General features: G+C 37.5%; 2 protein-coding genes across 5 annotated transcripts in view; one reads left to right on the plus strand and one right to left on the minus strand.

Annotated features, from left to right (window-relative positions):
- ZNF654 (zinc finger protein 654) overlaps positions 1-15204 on the minus strand; it is a 91154-nt gene extending 75950 nt beyond the window's left edge. For all 3 annotated transcript variants that reach the window (XM_019922486.3, XM_019922484.3, XM_019922485.3), the window contains exon 1: positions 15016-15204. In XM_019922486.3, coding sequence (XP_019778045.1) covers positions 15016-15204 — 189 coding nt within the window. The remainder of the gene's footprint in view (positions 1-15015) is intronic.
- A 367-nt stretch (positions 15205-15571) lies between these two features.
- On the plus strand, positions 15572-22542 carry CGGBP1 (CGG triplet repeat binding protein 1). 2 transcript variants are annotated; one of them, XM_004321394.3, is made up of 3 exons: positions 15572-15711; positions 16305-16509; positions 18428-22542. In XM_004321394.3, exon 3 carries the CDS (start codon positions 18447-18449, stop codon positions 18948-18950), a length of 504 nt encoding a protein of 167 aa, XP_004321442.1. In that variant the 5' UTR covers positions 15572-15711; positions 16305-16509; positions 18428-18446; the 3' UTR covers positions 18951-22542. The 2 variants fall into 2 exon arrangements, with proteins under 2 accessions (XP_004321442.1, XP_033711831.1); XM_033855940.2 differs by having other exon boundaries at positions 16305-16476.
- Positions 22543-22753: the final 211 nt, after the last annotated feature.

A 22753-nucleotide genomic window follows, 5' to 3' on the forward strand; every position in this document is an offset into this window, starting at 1 on the left:
TGCAGAGATAAAGAAGGGTCAAGGTTCTTTATTGTTTAGGGCATAAATCACTTTCCTAGGATGAGGAAGAAGAAAAGCTCAATGGAATTATTACAAAGTCAAAGCCAAAAGGGAAACTTTTAAAAGGCCTATGCCTCAAAACCTAACTTTAGGTACCAGGTTTGCTTAGTCTCAAGAAGAGCTAAATTTGTTTTAAAAAGATGATAAACTTTCAATTAAAGTAACAGTGGAAGAGTTAAAGTAAATAAAAAAAAGGAGGTCATGTTAAGATGGAAGAAGAGAGGGACTTCCTTAAAAGTAAGTTCAATCTCAGAAGCTAGACTAGTCAGATATGAAAAAAGACAAAGGAAATATATATACCAGAACTATGTGTTCCTAAAGATGGAATGGGGGCAGAAAGTATTTTAGTTGCTACTCATCAGAAAGGAAGGGTGACTGACTCCAAAGGTATCTAACAGAGGGATAGCAGGTAACTGTAGGATGGAAATCTCGGTGAACTGAACTGGAAATTCAAGTATGGTAAGATGGTATTTTAAAGAAACAGATAGAAAGTACATAATAAAAGTGAAAAAAAACACACCATGAAGACTGCGTACAGATTTGAAAGGTTAAAAAAAGCTAAGGGATTACCTTTAAATACCTGAAGAATTTCAGGTGCATTTCAAATTACTAGTTATTACAGAGGGCAATGTATGGTATGGCATGGTGTCACAAAGAAAAGTGCCCCAGGAACTCAAAGTTAGGCCTCAGGGAGTGGACAAGGAAAAGCAAAACTGAAGAAAAACAAAATAAGAGGTCAGACCTAGGTTTTATGTTGAGCTGGTAAGACTTCCTTAAACCTGGGAGAGGAGAGTGGGAAAAATCTGTTTGATAATAAATGCTTTTTTTTTTTTTTTTTGCGGTACGCGGGCCTCTCACTGTTGTGGCCTCTCCCGTTGCGGAGCACAGGCTCTGGACGCACAGGCTCCGCGGCCATGGCTCACGGGCCCAGCCGCTCCGCGGCATGTGGGATCTTCCCAGACCGGGGCACGAACCCATGTCCCCTGCATCAGCAGGCGGACTCTCAACCACTGCGCCACCAGGGAAGCCCGATAATAAATGCTTTTTGATAAACTCAGAATTCCTTGACTTTCATCTCTGACATTATGGCAGATCTTAGAAGACATAATTGAAGAATAATAAAACCTAAGCCCAAAAGCAAAGAGAAAGGGAAAGGAAGACAAGAGGGGCCAACTTAAGAATAGGCTAAAATATAAACAAAAACAGAAACCAACTATGTTTATCTGAAATGGCATATCCTATTATTGCTGAAAGAAACGTGACAAAAAGGAATGTTTACACTGCCAATGAGGTAGAACAAATTATGCAAGGCCTATAACAGTTAAAAGCAGAATAAAGAAAAGGTCTAGAGAAGCAAGTAGCTGAAGAGGTACTGTCTTTACTGGGCTCCTATGAGTGCAGACATCAGAAACATTAAAAGTAGCTTCATTTCAGGTACCCATTTATGGTTATTATCCAAATAATACAAATATGGGGCACAAGAGGAGTGCTTTTATGATTTTAGCTCAATAGGCCTAAGAATTTCAGGGGAAGTGGCAAAAGCCAAGGTAGCACAGGGCTAAAAATGTCTTGGCACAGGTTGGGGACGGAGGAGTCCAGAGACAAGAGCAGGACACTAGAGCTATGGAAATTGCAAGGCTGGAGCCTTGTGGGGCCTTGTAGAGATTATACTTTGAGCTTTACACACTGCAAGTAAGTGATACACTCTTTACAAGAGGCAGTATAGAAATTGGTGCCACTAAACAGAATCTATACTCACTGTAGCAAAGGAGTACCAGGACAACACAGAAAAAATGGAAAGTAAAAGCTTTTTTTTTTTTTTGCGGTACGCGGGCCTCTCACCACTGCGGCCTCTCCCGTTGCAGAGCACAGGCTCCAGATGCGCGGGCTCAGCGGACATGGCTCACGGGCCCAGCTGCTCCACAGCATGTGGGATCCTCCCAGACCGGGGCACGAACCTGTGTCCCCTGCATCAGTAGGCGGACTCTCAACCACTGCGCCACCAGGGAAGCCCGTAAAAGCTTTTAATATAAAGGAAATCTAAAGGAAGAGACATCAAGTATGACCTTGGTGCCTGTGGCTATAATCCATGGAAATTTATAAACTCTGCAAGACAGAAATTCAGACACAGCTTTCAAGGAAGTAGGAACGTTCAGGTAAAGTGCTTCCACCCCTCAGAAAAATATCATAAGCACACAGTGGCACAACCACTTGATGAATTTTCCCAGCACAACTTTACAAGTTATAGACACTGGCAGTTGCCATAACTGACTGGCACCCTGGTAAAGTTGAAACCAAAACTGACTTGTTACCCTGTTTTTTGTGCACCCATCTTTCCTCTAATATCCATCTTTAGTGATATCACTAAATCCTACTGGCGAAAGTGATGTGAGTCAACTGTATTATGTACTAAATTCAAGGAATTACTAGTGTTTCTAAATTTAATGGGTGTTGGCTGGTTAAAATATTAAGTGTTTGCCCACTGACCTTCCGGATTCTTTAAAAAGTAAGATTGGAGGCTAAATAATTTTCCTTTTGAGGTGTGAAAGAAGCCACTCCCAGTCAGAGGAGCACGACCAAGCTATAGCTCCTGAAAACTCCCCAACCCTAACCAGACAGGCACACTCTGTCTCTGATTACGCAATATTCCAGGAAGGCAAGAATTTCATATCTTAACCTCTATGGGACTCTAGTTTTTAATTTCTCTTTGTGAACTTGATAATGGGAAACAATTCATTTGACCCAAATGAAGTGTTTCTGACAGACAAAGCAAAGGCCAAGTGGCAGGAGAATAGTTATTCAAGTCGAAGGAGGGGGCAAAAACACTAGGGTAGCTGAAGGTAAGTAGTAGACACAAAGAGTAATAGGGGACAAGTCAAAGAGCTAGACAGGGGCTGGATCACGAAGCCCTGCAGTCCATGGTAAGAATTCTGGCTTTGACCCTGAGATAGAAAAGCATGGAAGGTTTAGAAGAGACCTCACTCATGTCTTTAAAAGGATCACTTTGGCTGTGTGGAGAAAAAACTGAGAAAAACTAAAAGCTGGGAGATAAAATTGTCCAGGAGAAAGACAACTGTAGCTTGGACCAAGGTTGTAACAGCAGTTACAGTAGTCAGATATGCTTTTTCTCCCTTATTAGATGATTCAGTTCCTTGAGGGAAGGGGTTGTGACCTTTTCCTCCCTAAATCCCCTGTAATCATTAGGATGAAGCTTTCCACATAGTACACAGCCAATGTTTTCTTTCAGGAGTATCTTCTACAACACTTTTATGTATCTAGATCTATGCCTAAGATAATTAAGGATAATTCAATTGACTGACATTAAGAAAAAGTAAGTTACGTATACATTGTCAGATAGGCACATATGCAGCATTTTATGACCACCTATTAAGTTATGAGCAATTAATAGTTGTTGAAGTTAAATTCAAAATATAAAAGAGAGGATAAAGAATCTCAAGAGTTAAAGGGCGACTTCCCTGGTGATGCAGTGGTTAAGAGTCCGCCGGCCAATGTCAGGCACACGGGTTCAAGCCCTGGTCCGGGAAGATCCCACATGCCGCGGAGCAACTAAGCCAGTGCACCACAACTACTGAGCCTGCTCTCTAGAGCCCGCGAGCCACAACTACTGAGCCCACATGCCACAGCTACTGAAGCCCCCACGCCTAGAGCCCGTGTTCCGCTACAAGAGAAGCCACCGCAATGAGAAGCCCGTGTACCACAACGAGGAGTAGCCCCCACTCGCCGCAACTAGAGAAAGCCCACGCACAGCAACGAAGACCCAATGCAGCCAAAAATTTAAAAATTAATTAATTTAAAAAAAGAGTTAAAGGGCAATGTATGTGGAATCTAAAATATGGCACAAATGAAACTATTTACAAAACAAAAACAGACTCACAGACATAGAGATCAGACTTGTAGCTGCCAAGGGGAAGGGGGAAGGGAGAGGGATGGACTGGGAATTTGGGGTTGGTAGATGCCAACTATTACATTTAGAATGGACAAACAACAAGGTCCTACTGTATAGCACAGAGAACCATATCCAATCTCCTGGGATAAACCATAATGCAAAGCAATATTTTAAAAAGAATATTAAAAAAATGTGTATATGGTAAAACTAAGTCACTTTGCTGTAAGCAGAGATTGGCACAACACTGTAAACCAACTATACTTCAATTAAAAAAGGCTAACTAGTAATTCAAAATAATAAAATTTGAACAACAGTAATAAAAAAAAGTTAAAGGACAAAATGGCTTCAGTTAATAAAGAATTTTTAAGAAACTATCAACAGAATAACAGAAGAATTTATTTTTTTCAAAAACATCAAGAAAGGACTGCAGAAGAGTTAAGTCCCATAAAGAGAAGCAGAAATAGCATATCTGCTCTTTACAAACACAGGATGAAATGTAGCAAATCAAAATAATAAAAAAGGATGAATGACTTTTAAGATTCTCATAACTCAGTTCTATCTAATTTTTTTTCACAACTTTCTCCCCTCTTGATTATGTTATGTACACTCACTATAGTGAATCTGGATACTTAAAAAAATCATCCATCATTTTCTGCCCATATATCACCACTATTAACATCTTGGTAATTTCTCCTTTCTAGCTGTGTGACTTGGGGTTAGCTGTTTAACCTCTCTGCATCTCATCTAAAATGAAGATAAAAATAGTATCTATCTCACAGGGTTGTTGAAAAGAATAAATAAGAAAGTAGGACATGAGCTGACACACTTTTTTTTTGAAAGGGCCAGAAAGCAGCTTATGGGCCATACATTCTCCATCTCAACTATTTAACCCTGCTATATCATGAAAGCAGCCATAGAAAATACAGAAGTGAAAGGGCAAACCCCAATAAAGTTTTATTTGCAAAAGTAGGCAGTGCTGCTTGTATCACAATGGCTTACAGCAAAGGTTCATAACCCGTTGGTGTGTTTGGATGATTGTGGTCTGTGTTTGTTTAGCAAGTTTTGAAATTCTTAAGAGAATGTGATAAAAACAAACAAAAAACCTTAGACCGGCTCACCAAGGAAATGTAAATACAACTTTTTTTTTGCAAATAATTTCAGCGTTCACAGACTTCCTGAAGTACACGAATGGCCCCTACGGATTATCATCAAGAAATCCTGTTTCTAGTGAAATAGCTCATTTGATTTTTCTTTACAGCACTTTCCCCCTCTAAAATACGGTGAGAATGGACCAGCCTATATTCGAACTGTATAATCCTGCTACAAACAAATTTTTCCACCTAATATTTTTGTCATTGTACTTTATTTTCCTAGATCATTTATAGTCATTGAGGACATAATTTTTTAAGGTTGAATAATATTTTAGTTTATGAGGGTTGAAAAATGTTCAACTGTTTTAGATGTTCTGGTTGCTTTTCCATTTTCAACTCATTCCTTTCATTAATTACAATTAATGCTATGATGAAGCACTTTAATCCAAATTTACATTTCCTCAGAAATTAATGCTATAAGTCAAAAAGTACAAATTATTTTTAAAGTTTCTAATATATTTTGATGAATTATGGTTCAGAAAGGTTATGGTGATTTCTGCTCCCACCATTTGAAAATGAGATATCCATTTCACCATACCCTCATGAGCATGGAATATAAATCTTAAACTTTACTAACAAGTTCTATAATCTGAAAGATCTTTGGCAAAAGCTTTCAAAACATAGTAAAGGATAGATAATAAAGTCTAAAAATGTACATCCACTGTGCTCTGGGTTAGTAAGATTTCAAGATATTCAAGGTTGAATCTTAAATAATATGGAGAAACAAACTTTAAAATTTTAATCATTAAGAAACACATCTAAAATATATTCCATACCCTCCAGCCTTCAAAACACAAGGTAATAACATAAAGTAACAGGTCTGTAATCATCATAACTCTTGCATTTAAAAAATAACCATTATAGTGAACCACTGCTTCAGAGCAAAGCATATCCCACTCAGGTAAGTTGGGGGAAAAAATAAAAAAGGTTGAGAATCACTTCTTACAGGGAACCTCTGATAGCTTAAGTTCGATTTTTTTTCTCTCTTTTACATTCAAGAACATCTTTAGTTTCTGCTGCCTTGAGTCTTTTTAAATCACTACTTTTACTCAGTCAATAATTGCTTAAGTATGCTGTAGTACATATCAATACATATGCAGATGCTATAACAGATACCAAATGCATATTCCTAGATACAATATATGTGTATGTTGGAATGGTTAAGTACACGGGCTCTTGACAGATGGGCCAGGATTCCAACCTGACTTAATCAAACCATTTAACCTCTCTTGGCCTTAAGTTTCCTGATCTGTAAAATGAGAATAATGGCACATACCCTGTGGGATAGTGGATTAAATGAGACAGAACAGGTAAAAGACTTATCACAGTACCTGACACATGGAAAACACTCAAAATATTATAAGTTATATACATAGCACTCCAATAAAATAAATAAATCTTCCAGATACTAAAAATATAACACACACATATCAAATCATTGGCAACAGTGATCAGCGAATATTTAGAACATTTCAACTTTAGGGTAACCAAAACAGATATGGGTTAATTTTAGTAAACTCTAGTTATAGAACTATATATTAATAAATTGTGTACATGTTTTATTGGGGTATCATATGTGTATACATATTTTCAAGGTACACAGAACAATGTTGTACACTTCTCTATTAATATCTACTGATACAACTACTTTTCTAATTTCTCCTTCTCCTTTCACTTCTCTCTTTTACCACAAATGTAGCCAGAAAATGAGGATATCCCCTTCTTTCTCAAAGTTAATTAACTGATCAATTACAGTATATCACTCAACTCTGAATAACTACTCCAGTCTGACTCCTGCTCCCATCGTTACATCAAAACAGCTCTGCTTAAAGTCACCAAAGACCTGCACGTTAATTCAATGGTTGGATCTCATTAGCTTTTGATGCCAGTTACTATTCACTCCATCCTGAAATATTCTCTTTTCTTGTCTTCTGTGACACCATAGTTCCCTGGTTTTCTCCAAGCTCTTTAATCCTTCTCACACTTCATTTGAAGACTCAACCTCTTCTACCAGGCCATTTAACTATGGAGTTTCTGAAGCTTCACTTCTAAGTCCTCTTCTTTACTCACTCTATATTATCTCCTTATGTGAGCTCATTCACACACACGGCTTCAAATACCATCCACACAACTATGATTGACCAGATCTCACTTCTGAGCTCTGGATTATGTAAATCTAGCCATCTTTAAGATCTCTTCTTCAGTGAGGATATGTACCTTAAATTCAACAAGTTCAAACTAAACCAAAGAATCTCAGCCAAGTTCAACTTGCCCAAGAATGCCTTTTATTAGCCTGCATTTTATAGTATTATACCTTTTCTTCATAGAACTTATCAAAGTTATACCTACATACAAAAACAGAGACAATGCCTCTTTATCACTATATGCCCAGTGCCTTATATAGTCATTCGTCAGGATCTGGGAGACTGGCTCCAGAACCACCCCCCAACCCCTACCCCCACTCACAGATATCAAAATCTACAGGTGCTCAAGTCTCTCATATAAAATGATGTGGTATTTGAATCTACACATATCCTCCCGTATATTTTAAATCATCTCTAGACTACTTAAATACCTAATACTATGTAAATGCTATATAAATAGTTGCCGGTGTGCAGCAAATTCAAGGTTTTTTTTTTTTGGAACTTTCTGGAACTTTTTCCCCCAATATTTTTTCATGTCCGGTTGGTTGAACTCGGGGCTGCAGAACCTGCAAATATGGAGGGCCAACACTATAAACAAGCGTCAACCCTAACATCAAGGACTCTTTTTTCTACTGTTTAAATGGAAAGCCTTTCAGCTATTTTCACATTCATGGCTGCTTTGGAGAACTTAGGGTATTAAAAGGTTGGTACAAGAGTGTCAATGTACTGAACTTTAGGATCTTATGTAGCACTTTATACAGATTGACCTCCTCTCATGTTTAGTTGCCACCAAGTGTTCCACCATAGCTCTAACCAGGTGATGCTGACTGGGTCTCATCCTAGAGAGCAGACCCAAACTGAATAGAGTGTACTGCTGAAATGATGAACTGACCTGTCAGAGAAATAAGGAGCTAAAAAATAAATGTGATATATATTACATGAAAGCTGAAGATTACCTTGTATTAGATTCATTCGAAATTACAAACCTTAAAAATGCTCTCCAAAACAGACTAGGTACTGCTGTATTTACAGCATAACTAGAATTAATATTTAGTTAAATAAATTACATTAGATCTTAAATGGCCTAATAGCCTTTCCATTACATTTTTTAATATAAATTTATTTTTTTATTTTTGGCTGTGTTGGGTTTTCGTTGCCGTGTGCAGGCTTTCTCTAGTTGTGGCGAGTGGGGGCTACGCTTCGTGTGGTGCGCGGGCTTCTCCTTGTGGTGGCTTCTCTTGTTGTGGAGCATGGGCTATAGGGGTGCATCCTTCAGTAGTTGTGGCACACGGACCCAGTAGTTGTAGCGCACGGGCTCTAGAGCGCAGGCTCAGTAGCTGTGGCATGCGGGCTCAGTAGTTGTAGCACATGGGCTCTAGAGCACAGGCTCAGTAGTTGTGGCGCACAGGCTTAGTTGCTCCGCAGCATGTGGGATCTTCCCAGACCAGGGCTCGAACCCATGTCCCCTGCATTGGCAGGCGGATTCTTAACCACTGCACCACGAGGGAAGTCCGTCCATTATATGTTAATATACATTTTAAATGGCATATTAATTGACCATATTTTATTGATCATGTTTTATTTTTTCAAATACCTCACCAGACACACATTTTACCATAGCTTTCTTAAATTTAATTTAAAGTTTTCTTTTTTGCTTTTGTTTGTAAATGCTAAGGTATAGTTTACCACATTTTGGCAAGGAAATCAAAAAGATTCTGTGCCAACAATAACAGAACAATTGGTGCCTTCTCTTTGGCAGAACTGCAAAATAATGGTATCACTAAAAATTTTAAAGCAATGAACTTCATTTAAAAATATTTTCTTCTACCATCTTATCTATAAAAATTGAGAAATTTCTTTAAGCCAATGTCATGAGTGCTTATTAGAAAGCAGTAATGAACATATATTTTAATGCAAGGCTGTGTATAAAGAAGTTACATAAGTTTAGGATCTCATTGGTTAACCTAAAATGACCTTCATAAGTTCACTTAACCAACTCATTAAAAAAAAAAAAAAAGCATTTCACTTATTTTTGAGAAACAAGGAGTTAAAATTTCATCATGCTCAAAATATTCTTGCATTTATTCACAGAAAATAAGCAATCTGTGAAATAGGGAGAGAAAAAATTAAATGTGTTTTTTATATTTCCTATGTTTATAAAGATAGTAGGTTTAATCAAGAAAATATAAATGCAAAGAAAAAAAATTAGCTATAAACATATCACTAATAAATTATCCACTGTTAACCATTTGGTATATTTGTTTTCAGTCTTTTTTATTTACAAAAGTGAAATCACCTGTCATCTGTGTCTTTTCAGTCATTATTATACCACTAACAGTTTCCCATATGAATAAATATTCTTTAAATACAGGACTGTTAGGAGAACATAGGGTTCCATTATATGTAACAATTCCCCTAACTTTGGCCTAAAGGTTTTCAATAATTTGGTATTACAAATAATGTCATTATGAACAATTAGCATTATTCAATTCTGAAAGTCAACATAAAAAAAGCATAAATAACAACAAAGCATTAGCTCTCCAAACACAGCCAACAAGATCTAGGGTTCATTTTGTTTTGTTTTTCCTTATTATAATAATTATAATAAGGAATCTTATATAAGGAATATAATATAATAATTATAATAAATAACATGGAGATAAATATCATACTTGCTAAGAGAGCTGCAAGTAATTGCCTCTGGGGAAGATGCAGGGAAGAAAAGGGACAAGGAATGACTGCTATTTAAAAAATACTATATTATATAATAAAATTATAACCAGTGGCAAAATAGAAAATCAAAAACAAAATAAAAACACAAACAAACAAACAACAATTGCCTCTAAAATATCTTCTTGTTTTCTTCCTTCCTTATTAATAGAATCATAGACATGTGTCTTATCAGGGAAAAAAATACAAAAAAAACCAAAAACAAAAAAACCCCCAAATCCTAACATTCTTTTCAGATGAGAATAGCTAACAAGATGGAAATGGAAGTTACTGAGTAGAACTTAGGGCAAGACTTTTTTGGCTTACCCCAGAGACACCCTGTTCCTGCTACATGGAACTCAGATGTGATGGCTGGAACTTCAGCAATTATTTTGGGTCATGAGGCCAACTTGAGATAGGAAGATAAGGATGACTGATAAGAAAGAGTGAACGATGGTAAAATGATGATAAAGCTACCATATCATCCCTAAACTATCCATTCAAGACTTTTCATGTGAGAAATAAATGTGTACTATTGTTTTGAGCTGTTTAAGTCAGGTCTCTACTAGCAGCAAAATGCAATTCCTCATATTTAAGTTTTATATGACTCATTAAACCAAGTACATGTAAAACACATATAAAAAGTAATAGCAAATCAAAAAATAATTCCAATTAATTCCAAGACTAGTAAAAACATATTATTATACCCTAAGAAACTGCTCAAGAAACTATAAATATTATGTAAATTTTATACCAAGACTAAGAGATAAAACTTGTATTTTCCTAAAACAATTAAATTTTAATTTCTCTAAAGTAAGAGGCATTAGCATGTATTCTATAAAACTATGAAGCGAACCCTTTTTCTGTTAGATTATCTCTTTATCTATTAAAGTGCCGGGTATCCAGTAGCTGCTTAAAATTATCTGAGGATCATTAAAGACTTTTTTTAAGACATAAAGTATCCACTAAGGGTTCCAAAGTAAGATTATAGCAGGGTTTCTCAACTTTGGCAGTATTGATATTTTGGACCAGACAATTCTTTGTTGTTAGGGCTGCCCTGTGCATTGCAGGGTGTTCAACAACATCTCTGGCCTCTACGTACTAGATGCCAGCAGCAACGCCCCAATTAAGACAATCAAAAATATCTCCCGACACTGCCCAATGTCCCTACAGGAAATAAAATCTGAAAAAAAAATGTAGTTGTTTTTGCAAATCATTTAGTGCTTCATCAGGAACATTTGGCTTTTCTAGTAAATAAAAGAATTTTAGAATTGTAACATTTCTAAATTCTCTCTAAAGCTGATTGTGGTATACAAACTCAAAGTGACCTACAGATTAGGTTATCTCTAATGTCCCTCTTAAACCTTCAGAGGATTTCACATGAAAGAAATATTAATAGCTTCTATCTATTTAAGCCTATCTATGTGCTAGGTATAGTACTGAGCACTTCATGTTCATTCTCTCTATACTCCTGACATCCTCGTGGGATGGCTACTTAACCCCACTGTAATAAAAAATAATTTTAAAATCTATTTTAGTCAACAAATCAAAATGCTTCCAGAAATAATTATTTATCATTCATTATATTCACTCTGGCACTGAACTAAGAAGGTACCTTTACTTGCTTAATTTACAATTTATGATAAAAAATATTTCAATATATCTAGTAACAAAATTAAGTTGAATTACCACAAACTTCAGGAATTGGGGAAATGTTCATAGCCCCTAACAAGTCAGAGAAATAATAATTAACTGTTTCTTGGAATATTTTTTATACTGTGGCATAATGAAAGCGCACTTTTTAAATTTTTCTTCCATGATTCCCTGAGTTCTTTCAGTAACCTTTTTTTTCTCCTTTGTACAACTTGATAAAGAAAAAAAAAATCACTTTATAATTATTTGAGGAATCATCTGTAATTTCAATCTGTTGTTCAGGAGAAATTGAAGGCTGGATTCAAAATCCCAGCTTCTTCACCTGACAAATTAACTTGTTCAGGCCTCAATTTCAACTATGTAACTTGCATAACAAGACCTATCTGAAGGCCTTAAGAGTTAGTAGGTCCTCAATAAAAATTACATTCCTCTTCCTTTCATCCTGAAATTAAATATCAGCTAAGTGCCAATTCTATTTAAGCAATTGTTGAGAGTCCACTAATAAGAGCAAAGGGAGGATATGATGGGGCAGTTAGTCTAACATTATTCAATGTAACTGGAAATGAATACATTCAATCTCCCAAATCCATCATCTCAAAAATGCTGTAGCCTAAGCCCTTAGTTTGAGATTTTTAATTACTATGCTTATATTGTTTCTCAAATAGAAAAGTATATCATCAAATACACTGAGTACATGCATAATTTTTCACTTATATTATCTATAAGTGAAATAGCAGCAAAATGCAATTCCTTTTTACTTTTCCCTGTGGTAAAAGACACAGAACCATTTTTGAAAAGAAGTGTTCCTTCCTCTCCCTTCACCCACACAACTAACTGCCAAGAAATTTTGATTCATATTTCTCTCTAAAAGGAGGAAGATAAATTGGAGCCTTTCTTCTCAACTTCACAAGGCTCTGTGTATAATTCATATATTTAGTTAACTGTCACCAACCCAAGTGCATATTATCCATTTTATGGATTACTCACAATTAAGTCATTTACTAATGAAGGCAAGTTACCCTCAGCGAACATTAGGAAACCAAACGTTTAAAAAGAAACAATCTTTAGGAATTAGATTATATAATCTACTGCTTCCCTCACTGGCAAATAAAACCCAATTACTATACTAGAATTTTGTTAATCAGTCGGTAAAATTCAACTTAATACAGGTAATCTTTTATTCCATCTAAGTTTTAATACAAAAAAGGACTTCACAAAGCTCACCTACAATGTGGAACCAGACAAGAACTCTAAGAAGAGATCGTTTGGTAATCTAGAGTATCATAAAATATGTTATAAGGGTTCAGGTAAAAGTTGGTAACATGAAAGTATATCAACGTAACACTCATAATTTAGCAATATAAAATAAAAGTTCATTAAGTTCATCCTGTTTAGTTTTGCTTCCTTGGATATTTTAGGAGGTAGTGGAGTTTTATAAAACAGTCAACTTCATTTGTTCTTAAAATAATTTACTGTCACTATTCGGACACTGCATTTCACAAACTAAATTTATTCATTTGTTCTTAAAGTTGATTTCAAGAAACAGAATAAGAGTAATTAAGAGTTCCCCAAAAATGTTCTGGCCCTCAAATTAAATTTCGCGTTCTACAGAAAGTAAGGGTTATCTGTTCAGGTAAATTTACAAAGCTAAATGTAACCAAAGCCAAGTTGCTCATTAATGATATACAAGCAAAATACAGAAAAAGATGAAAAGACTTTCTGCCTATGACTATATTAAAAAGAGCAACTGTAACCTAATTTTTCAGAAGTTTAAAACTCCTGTAGATACAAAGTCTACTGATAACACGGTTTCTAGATATAAAACATAGAAGACAAGCTCTGTAAAGACATTGAACCTCTAAATCCTGAATGCCAATACCAACAAAAAAATTTTTAATAAAGTCACTAAATAGAGAGCAATGCCAAAGAAAATTGACATACCCTTTACACCAAGACAATTTCCACTGTCAAACCAACTTATCTATTGGGGGAAGGGGGGATGAAATCAAAAAACAGTTTAAAGTATTAAAAACTTACCTGAATATGTCAACCCCAGCCTTTTTCTTTCAATACTTGGAAATACATAAAATCAAATTTCAGCAAACATTATGCCCACTTCTGCTTAACTTTATTTCCTATTTGTTAACCGGAATGAAATTAATGGCTTACTTTAATTAATATGTAAAGGATCCAAACCCTTTACATATTCATTCCTTTAATTACTATCCCTATTTGACATAAGAGGAAAGAAACTAAGGCACAAAGAGGTGAAGTAATTTGTTCAAGGTAACACAGCTAGAAGTAGTAGAGCCATGACTTGAACGCTATATAGCCAAGATAATAAACAAATAAAGGAATGGGGTGGAAAAGGAGCAGTTAAATTTTTTTTCCAAAAGAGTTTTCAAAGTAAGAGTGTTGTGAAAGAGAACAAAATGTTTAAACTATAAATATATGTAGATGTGAATGTAGATAACACAAATTTTACCCCTACACAAGTACTTTGGTGCTTTAATATTTGATTATGGTCAAACATTCTAAACTACATCAAATTTTAGTGGCAGTCAACCAAGTAAATAATTTACTGTCACTATTCAGACACTTTCCTTTTTTTTTAACAAGCTAAATAAAATACACTATAATTTAAAGGAAGGGGGTTGGTGGTGATGTAACTGGAGCAATAGTTTCAGGAAAGCTACTTTCTCTATTAGCAGTTAATTAGAAAAGAGCTTGCGTGTATCGGGGAAAGGGGTAAGAAAAGGAAAGATGACAATCCCACTGCCTTAACCCCACCTCCCAGAAAAGTAACTAAGTCACTGTGGGTCAGCGCCTAAACCAACTGGAGAACCGGCCCAGCGGGGTCTCGCGAAGAGATGACAGGAGACCCTAGCAGAGGGGGAGGGGTGGCGATGACAGAAGAGGGGGCGGTAGAGAGATGGCAAGCCTCCCATCTCCGGAAAAGGGGAGAATACGGGGGCAAGGGGCGGAGAAGGGAAGGCAGGAAATGTTGCCAGAGATTCCAAATGAGGTGACAAGAAACCGGGTAGGAAACACAAGAAAGGCGGGACCCTCGGGCAGAAAGGGGTCTGTTTGGGGCAGGGGAGGCTTGTCAGTACAGAGCTTTCCTGCCAGCTGGCCCTCCTCTCCAGCCCCTCCACCCCCGACAAACTCTCACTTTCTCAGCAACCCTAAACCTGCGCAGGTCATCCCCGTCCCGCTCCCCGCCCCCCACCCCAAGCCGGATAGGTGGAGGGGGGAGCTTCACCCTCACGCTCCTTGTTGGGCTGGTGGCGCGAGCGCTGGACACAGCCCAAATTCGGGGACTGGAAGACCAGGAAAAGCAGGGAGGCCCAGGACCTGGCTGACAAGTCCTGGCGGCCGACGGGCGCCTCACCTGACAGAAGCGTCGGCAGTAATCCCGACTGCTGATCCCGACGCCGCCGCCACGGCAGCTGCCGCCGCCAGCGCCGCCTCTGCCTTCGCCCGCAGCTCTAAGCCCGGGAGGGCCTGGAGGGGACTCCACAATGGCCACGAGCTCTTCTCCAAGGCGTTCGGCCTCTTGATCGCTCTCTTCCTCCGCCATGAGGCTCTCGCCGCCCAGCGCGTACCAGCCCCTGCGCCCCCGCCGCTGTAGCTGCCTCGGCTAACCTCCTCCTCCTCCTCTAGTTCCCTCCCCCTTCCCTCCTCCCCAGCCGGACAGGGGCCTCTCGGCTGGCTCTACTTCCGGCTCCGCCCACCCACGCCCCCAGTTTTCATTGGAGAACTCTAGATGCCAATCATGCACATGTCCGCCCTTCCACTACTATTGGCCAACTCAGCCGTCTGTTTGATAGGTCCGCGGTCCGTTGGTCAATGTTGCTCGGCGGTTACTGGGTACCGCCTACGAGCTCTCCCATAGGCGGCGCAGGAGGACTGGGCTCGGCGGGGGACACGGCGGCCGCTGCGGGGCTCGATCGGGCAACGGCGACGGCGGTGGCGGCGGTGGCGACTGGTCCTCCTCCTTCACCCCATTGCACCTCCTTTTCTTCCTCTTCCTTTTCTTTCCGGCCGCGTATCGTCCATTTCCCCTCAAGGCGGCCCCGATCCTACGGTACCAAGGAGCTAGGGAGGCCGAGGGTGGGCCCGACCGTTGGTGCGGGCTTTGGGCCCGGGGCCTTCCGGCCCGAAGCGGGAGCCGGGGGCGGGGCCGGGGCGCTGTTGTCGGCGGTAGGAAGAGGGAGGGCACGGGAAGCCTGACAGCGGTCGCCTCCGCCAGGCGCCTGCTGCCTCCTCCCTTGAGACTGCCGCCAACTCGGCTGTCGAGTTCCCGGGCCCACGGCCGGCAGCTGGGACTCAGCCCTGCCCAGCTAGCGGGCAGGGGCGGTGGGGCGCCGGCGTGCTGGGCTCCGCGCGGGAGGAGGGAGTCTAGACGCCGGGCGCGTCGCGAGCCCCGCCTTTCCCTCCTCCCGAACCCTGGGGCTTGGGCGCCCGGGGAGGTGCAGATCCGGGCGCACCACTGTGGAGGGACTGAGATGAGGAGAGTTGGAGTAAACGTTGGGATCTGAATTTGTGGTGTGGACTTAGGGTGATTTTAAGCACACCTGCGTGGTGGTTGTGGTGGACGTTCTTGTTCGTTTTTTCATCCACCCTTTTTCCTTCCCCCTCCCCCATTTTTTCTTTCCATTTGTTTTTCGTGTTTTACAGTAAAGGCATGACTTCCCAGCACCTCAGGGAAAATAGGGTGCAAGCCCAGAAACTATTTCCACACCACCACTTGTTGAAAAACTGATTTGAAGGCATCTCCGGGTTTGAACAAACTGAAAGTGCCAGGATTTCATGCGTCTTTGGTTTTGCTCTGGAGACCCTTCGCTTCTAGGTATCAAGACGAAAAAAACTGGAAACTAATCTGGTAAACATTTAAACTTGAAAACTTCTGTTGAGTTTTATTTTTATCTAGTAAATGATTTGCTTCTTTTGTTGGCCAGTTCCTGCTCTTAACTTTGTAACTTCCTCGTTTAAAATATCTTTACTTCTATGGAAAACACTTTGGTTCTTCGGTTCTGTAAACTCGAGCATCCTCTACTGGGTGGATATTTACCTGTGCAGTAACACAAATATACTTTAAAACTTAAAAGATTTTGGAATGTATAGGCCTTTCATATTAGCACAAGTGATTGCGCGTTTTATGCTTCAAAGAATAAGGAACATGTTAATTGTTTTAGAGTATGAAATCCAAAGACAGAAGACTTTTCACATAGAATGATTTAAGCATTACTGGGCACAAATATGTAATGTTTTTCATAAATAGCTTAGAACCATTAATTATAATTGGGACTGACTTGCTATATGATTATAAAACACATACCATTAACTTAAAGTACAAATATGTGTAATGGTAATTCACTGTTTAGTAAGCAGGAATTGTCTTACCTGCCATTGAAAACCTATAACCTAAATAGTATTTGGCACGGGAGCCTTGCGTTAAACACGTTTTTAATGGGAAAAAAAAGAATTAAACCTATTAAAACCTAAACTTGATCATACTTTCCAAAATTTCTTTGGAATGTTGACTTCTTCTCTGAGGTTATGTCCACAGGTGTCTAATATATAAATTCTTTTGAGAGAGATTTCATGGTAACCAGCTATGAATTCTGTAGCATAGATTAACGGAATACTCCATTGTTTCTGATTACACTTATAAAGTACAGTTCTTCAGAGCATACCTGGGAATTTTTCTCTAATGTATTTATACAGAACAGAATTCCATCTTGAATTCTATCAAATTCATTTCAATTTCTTATATCTAGGTTAATGTAAGAGCTTAATCCAATGGCATGGCCTCAGGGAACAAATGGTTATCACTCACAACTTCTGTTATCTCAAGTTTTCAGTGCCCATAACCTTACAATTTTGGCAATGATCACAAAAATTTGTTTTGGGGTTCAACTGAGAAATTATTAAGCTGCTTCTGAGTTAAATATTTGGAAAAATAGTGAAGATAATCACTTATTCCATATCAACAAATTGTGATTGAGCATCTGTCATGTACAAGATACTGTGTTCTTAGTTTTGGTCTAACTTAATAGTTAAATAAGTGAAATAAATATTAGCAAATGTAAATATTATTCTTTAGTGAAAAAAAAGTGTTAGATAAGGCACTTTGCATAGCTTGTCTATCACCTTTTGGAAAGGTATCTTAGTAGAGGTATATATGCATTAAAAAAAAATGACTTACTTTGAGCTCTGTATTTTGACTTTAAAATTTAACATCATTGTTGCTACTTTTAATTGCATTTGGCCTGTGTTCTTTCTTGGTTTTTACTTTCTTTCTTCTCAGAACAATTTGGGAAATTATATTCAACTTCATATAGAATTATGCCAGTTTAGTGGCCCACCTGTTTGAACAAACTTTGTACACAGTTCCTTGCAGTTGTTTTCCTAAAATCTGTTGCCCCAGAGCTGTGAAGGGAAAGAAGTTCTTTTAAACTTGAACACATATCTGAATTGGATGAGATTAATACCATAAATGTTGACCTGTAGTTAGGTTTTTCTAAAGGATAGTGACATCTGGGATAGTTTTTTCATAGTTTGAATTTATTTGAATTTCATCATAATCAAGGAATGGACCTAGTTGTTACTAGTAACTTGCTCTGGTTTTGCCTTCACTTAACGTATCTCAGGTAAGTTAAGACTTAATAGACATACAGTCTATTAATTGGAATTAAGTTTTCTGAAGCCTTTAATCTTAAAATGTTTATACCTACCTTTTTATTATTCCTTCCCTCATGAAGTGTTGTTATAACACTCTGTTTCTCTTGTCTTGAAAGAACCCTATTCAAAGTCAGAATGGAAAGATTTGTAGTGACAGCACCACCTGCTCGAAACCGTTCTAAGACTGCTTTGTACGTGACTCCCCTGGATCGAGTCACTGAGTTTGGAGGTGAGCTGCACGAAGATGGAGGAAAACTCTTCTGCACTTCTTGCAATGTGGTTCTGAATCACGTTCGCAAGTCTGCCATTAGTGACCACCTCAAGTCAAAGACTCATACCAAGAGGAAGGCAGAATTTGAAGAGCAGAATGTGAGAAAGAAGCAGAGGCCTCTAACTGCATCGCTTCAGTGCAACAGTACTGCGCAAACAGAGAAAGTCAGTGTTATCCAGGACTTTGTGAAAATGTGCCTGGAAGCCAACATCCCACTTGAGAAGGCTGATCACCCAGCAGTCCGTGCTTTCCTGTCTCGCCATGTGAAGAATGGAGGCTCCATACCCAAGTCAGACCAACTGAGGAGAGCATATCTGCCTGATGGATATGAGAATGAGAATCAACTCCTTAACTCACAAGATTGTTGACAAGGAGGTTACCACCATTGTGATCAAGATAAATAATGTGGAGTATTAAAGTTATGTGTTGATTGTGTGGTTCATTTTTATATTTATTTCATTTTAAATCATGTGATGCAGAATAGTTTTGCAATGTATATATAGTTGCAGGCAAAAAAAAAGAAAACATAAAAAAAAACTTCACTGCAAAACATATTGTTAATTTTAGTCACCAATGGTGTAAAGCAAAACTTAGGGTTTAGAGTGTGCTAGGATACCTGAAACCTGATGGTTATCTTTAAAATTGATGGTTTTTCTCCTGAAATGTTTGTGCATGGAAGAACTGCCCTTTTTTACCCCATTGCCATGTATGATTATTCCTTGTGAGATTACCTAATTACTTGGATTGAAGACTAGCCTAGGAAATTGAAGCTGCTGCCAGGCAATGCCACTCACAGTAAATTAAAGGAATTATTTCTGATTAGAGGATCCTCAAAAAGGAAGTTTCCCATCCTCAAAATGGTGGGAAACTATTCTTACATCTTCAGATTCCTAGCAGAAAATGATTGTTTATTTCAGACTATGCTTTACTTGTATATGAGGTAGTTAACTATCTTTCAGTTCCTCACTGTCTTTTTTCCTTTTTTTTTAAAGGCTTATTGTATTTAGTAGCAGCTTCAAGTGACCAAAAGACTAAAATCTTTTAATGTCAGTGCCAAAAGCCACCGGGAATTTTGCAGTGACACGATTTTAGTCTCGTACTATAAACACAAATGTTCGAACCATAGCTTTCATTTCAAGCATCATCTTGAATTTGAAACTTTTTTTTTATGTCATGGTGTTAAAAGACTTCAAGATTGGCATTTTAATTTAAACAGGTAGACATTTTATGATTGAGTTTCCTGTTTTTACAGAGAATTAATAATTACTTTTTGGCTGACAGATCAGATGATAAGGAAATTACTTTTTATGCATTAATTTTTCCACAGGATTTTATAAGAGTTTATTTAGATAGACTAGAAACAAGTTTACTTACTTTCAGTTTTATGTGCTTTGCCTCTGGTGGTATAAGGTTTTTAAACAGATGGTAAACCATTGTCTAAAAATACTGGCAAGATTTTTGTAATGGAGATCTGGCAGTATCCTGCATAACTGTTTGGGTGAGGAAATAATCAATTCTGTTAAAGGTCAACCATGTTCAGGAAATGATCTCTATCTGAATTCCACTATCCTGTAAGGTTATTAAAGTGGCTTAGCCCAGGTATGTCCTCTTTGTTGGATACCCAAATTATATTTTAAAAAAAATTAAAGAGCTGAAAACTTGGAGTAGAGCTTTAAAAAAATGTCTTAAAGTCTTTGAAAACATTCAAGTTAAAAATCTTTATAAAGTATATTTCTATTACAAAGCACTGACAAAAAATGCCCTATGTGACTTAGAGGGAGTTATCTTTGAGGTCATTTTACCACAAGTCTTCATTAAAAAACAGCCAAAGTGAATAAGAAAAAGATTAGATATTAGGTTTTTCAGAATCGGCTTTCCATGTCTAAGTTTTTTTGGTGGACTTAAGTTCCTAGTATGAGGTGTCAAAGTGCCCATCTTATTTTAGATTTTATGTGGGCTTTTTGTTGTTGTTTTCATTTTTAAATAAGTCTGACACCAAAAAAAAAAAAATCACTTGTCAAAATTTGAGCTACCAGTTTTTCTCATGTTCAGTTATGTTAAAGTAGCACAATTAATGCCCAGAATAGTGCTCTCATTTGTTAAGCACATGCAAGAGGAAACCAGTGGCAAAACATAACCAAAATGTACTTTGCTTTTACTTCCTCTAGTAAAGAATTTGCAGGCAACCATGTTTAACTTGAATTATCTAAGATGGTACAAGATCTAAGAAACTCGGAAAATAATTGATTTTTATAGCAGTATTTTCAGAATACAAAGATAAGGTTAGATATACAATCATTCTAATTTTTTCAAGACTTTCATGTGATTCAGACTGCTCCCTATTGTTTTGACATTAATTTGCACTAACAGCAAACACATAGTGGCAGAAAGGCTTTAAGTAGTCCTAAACAGTAAACTGGATGACGTTGTACTAGAAAAATACCAATAATTCACATTTGAGTTTCTAGCAGTTATTACTAATTTGATGATCATTTAGGTCCCATATAGCTTAATGTATTTCTCCAGGCTCCTAACTTTTTGTATATCTAGTATATCTAGGGGCATAATCCGTCCTCCTGTTAGGATTATATCATGTCCTTAGAAGCGTTTTCCATCCTGTTATAGAGGTTTAATGTGTTTCTTTACTAATTATGAAACTTTTCGTTCCCTGAAACTGGTTAACTTTACTTCATAGTTAAGGCAGAATGATTGTCTTAGCCTGCTCAAACTGGTACAAATCAGTGAAACCGTGGTTAGCATACGTTGGGTAACAAATGGAGAATGTCTAAGAGGCATATGCTGCTGTGGAGGTGTGGACGTGTGTACAGAGCTCTCAACTATATAGTGTTAGTGTGATGCTATACTATTGGGAAAAATAGCACATTTTTTCTATTTTATAAGTTGTATGCATAAACATAAGATTTGTAATGTTTCATTTATAAACTGCCTTCAACACATGCTTACCTGTTAATAGTGTTTTCTCAAAGTATGATAGTATGTCTTCCAGAATTTCACTATATGCTTACAGTAAATATTTCCTAGCTTGTTGAAATGTTAAATTCCTTGTTGGTTTCTTTTGATTCTCTGGGGCATATAGCAAGCCTGAAAGACATTATAATCATTTCTTACAGGGTGGAAATTTAGAAAGATTGTGTATTGGAGCCTAAATAGTTATTTTATTCATTATCATCTTTGAGTAAGACTTTTCTTCTTTTTTTTTTTTTTTTAAACAAATGTTACTTCCAGTTAACGCATTTGGCCCTACTGAATTTCAGGGACCAAAATACCTATACTTAAAAAGTTCTGCATCTTACAGTTGTAACCAATTAAGTATCAGCTTGGGATTGTTCTGAAGTCTTCATTGCTTAAAAACTATTGTAAGTAACAGTTGGCAAGATCTCTAAGCAGAAAGTTCCATGTTAAAATCTTTTGCCTGAAAGAATTTGTATGTAAATGTTAATGGAAAACACATTTAAACAAAATAAAACGTAAGGTGGCCCCAAACAAAAGCCACAAACAATTTGTCATTTGGTGCTTAGTCTTTGTAAGGGCTCTCTGTGGTTTGACTTGCCCCAGCTGCCTTTAAATGGGTACAGATCACCTTAAAACATGTTTATTAAATAGAAGATTCATTCTATAATTTAATTGAAAATCTTAGCCTAAAATAAGTTGCTTTGGCTTCTAGTCAGCACTGATTAAAATGTGAATAGTGAAGTGACTATCCTAAACCTGGTTTATCTCAATCCATACTACCATAGACTTTTGAGGTAAATACAGTTCTTAATGTAGTGGTATTCTACTTGTATCCAGAATACTGTATTCATTAAAATTTTACTATGTTCATTTTTGTATTCCCTTCTTATTTTTTTTGCTCACGCATGTATCCTTAGTATAAATGTGTCGCTTTTAAAGTTTTGTCTCTGTGACTTTTAGAAATAAATTTCAAAAATTGTTTCAGAAGTTTTTGAAAGCATGTTTTGTTTTGTGGGTCAATAGCATATATTTCATCATTCCAACAGATTAATAAAACTTAGATTTATTTTTCTACTAGTTATATCTCTTTGTAAGATTATTAGTCCTTATGTCCAATGTAAAAGCATATATATTCTGTCAAACCAAATTTACATCATAGCTACAGATAGCCCCTTTCCCCTAAAATTATATAGGTAAT

The sequence above is a fragment of the Tursiops truncatus genome, chromosome 4 (genome assembly GCF_011762595.2).
Source record: "Tursiops truncatus isolate mTurTru1 chromosome 4, mTurTru1.mat.Y, whole genome shotgun sequence".
In the NCBI taxonomy this organism is placed as follows: Eukaryota; Metazoa; Chordata; class Mammalia; order Artiodactyla; family Delphinidae; genus Tursiops; species Tursiops truncatus.

Excerpts from the sequence above, each read along its gene's own strand:
- CGGBP1 (XM_004321394.3), top strand. The coding sequence starts at position 18,447 with ATGGAAAGATTTGTAGTGACAGCACCACCTGCTCGAAACCGTTCTAAG.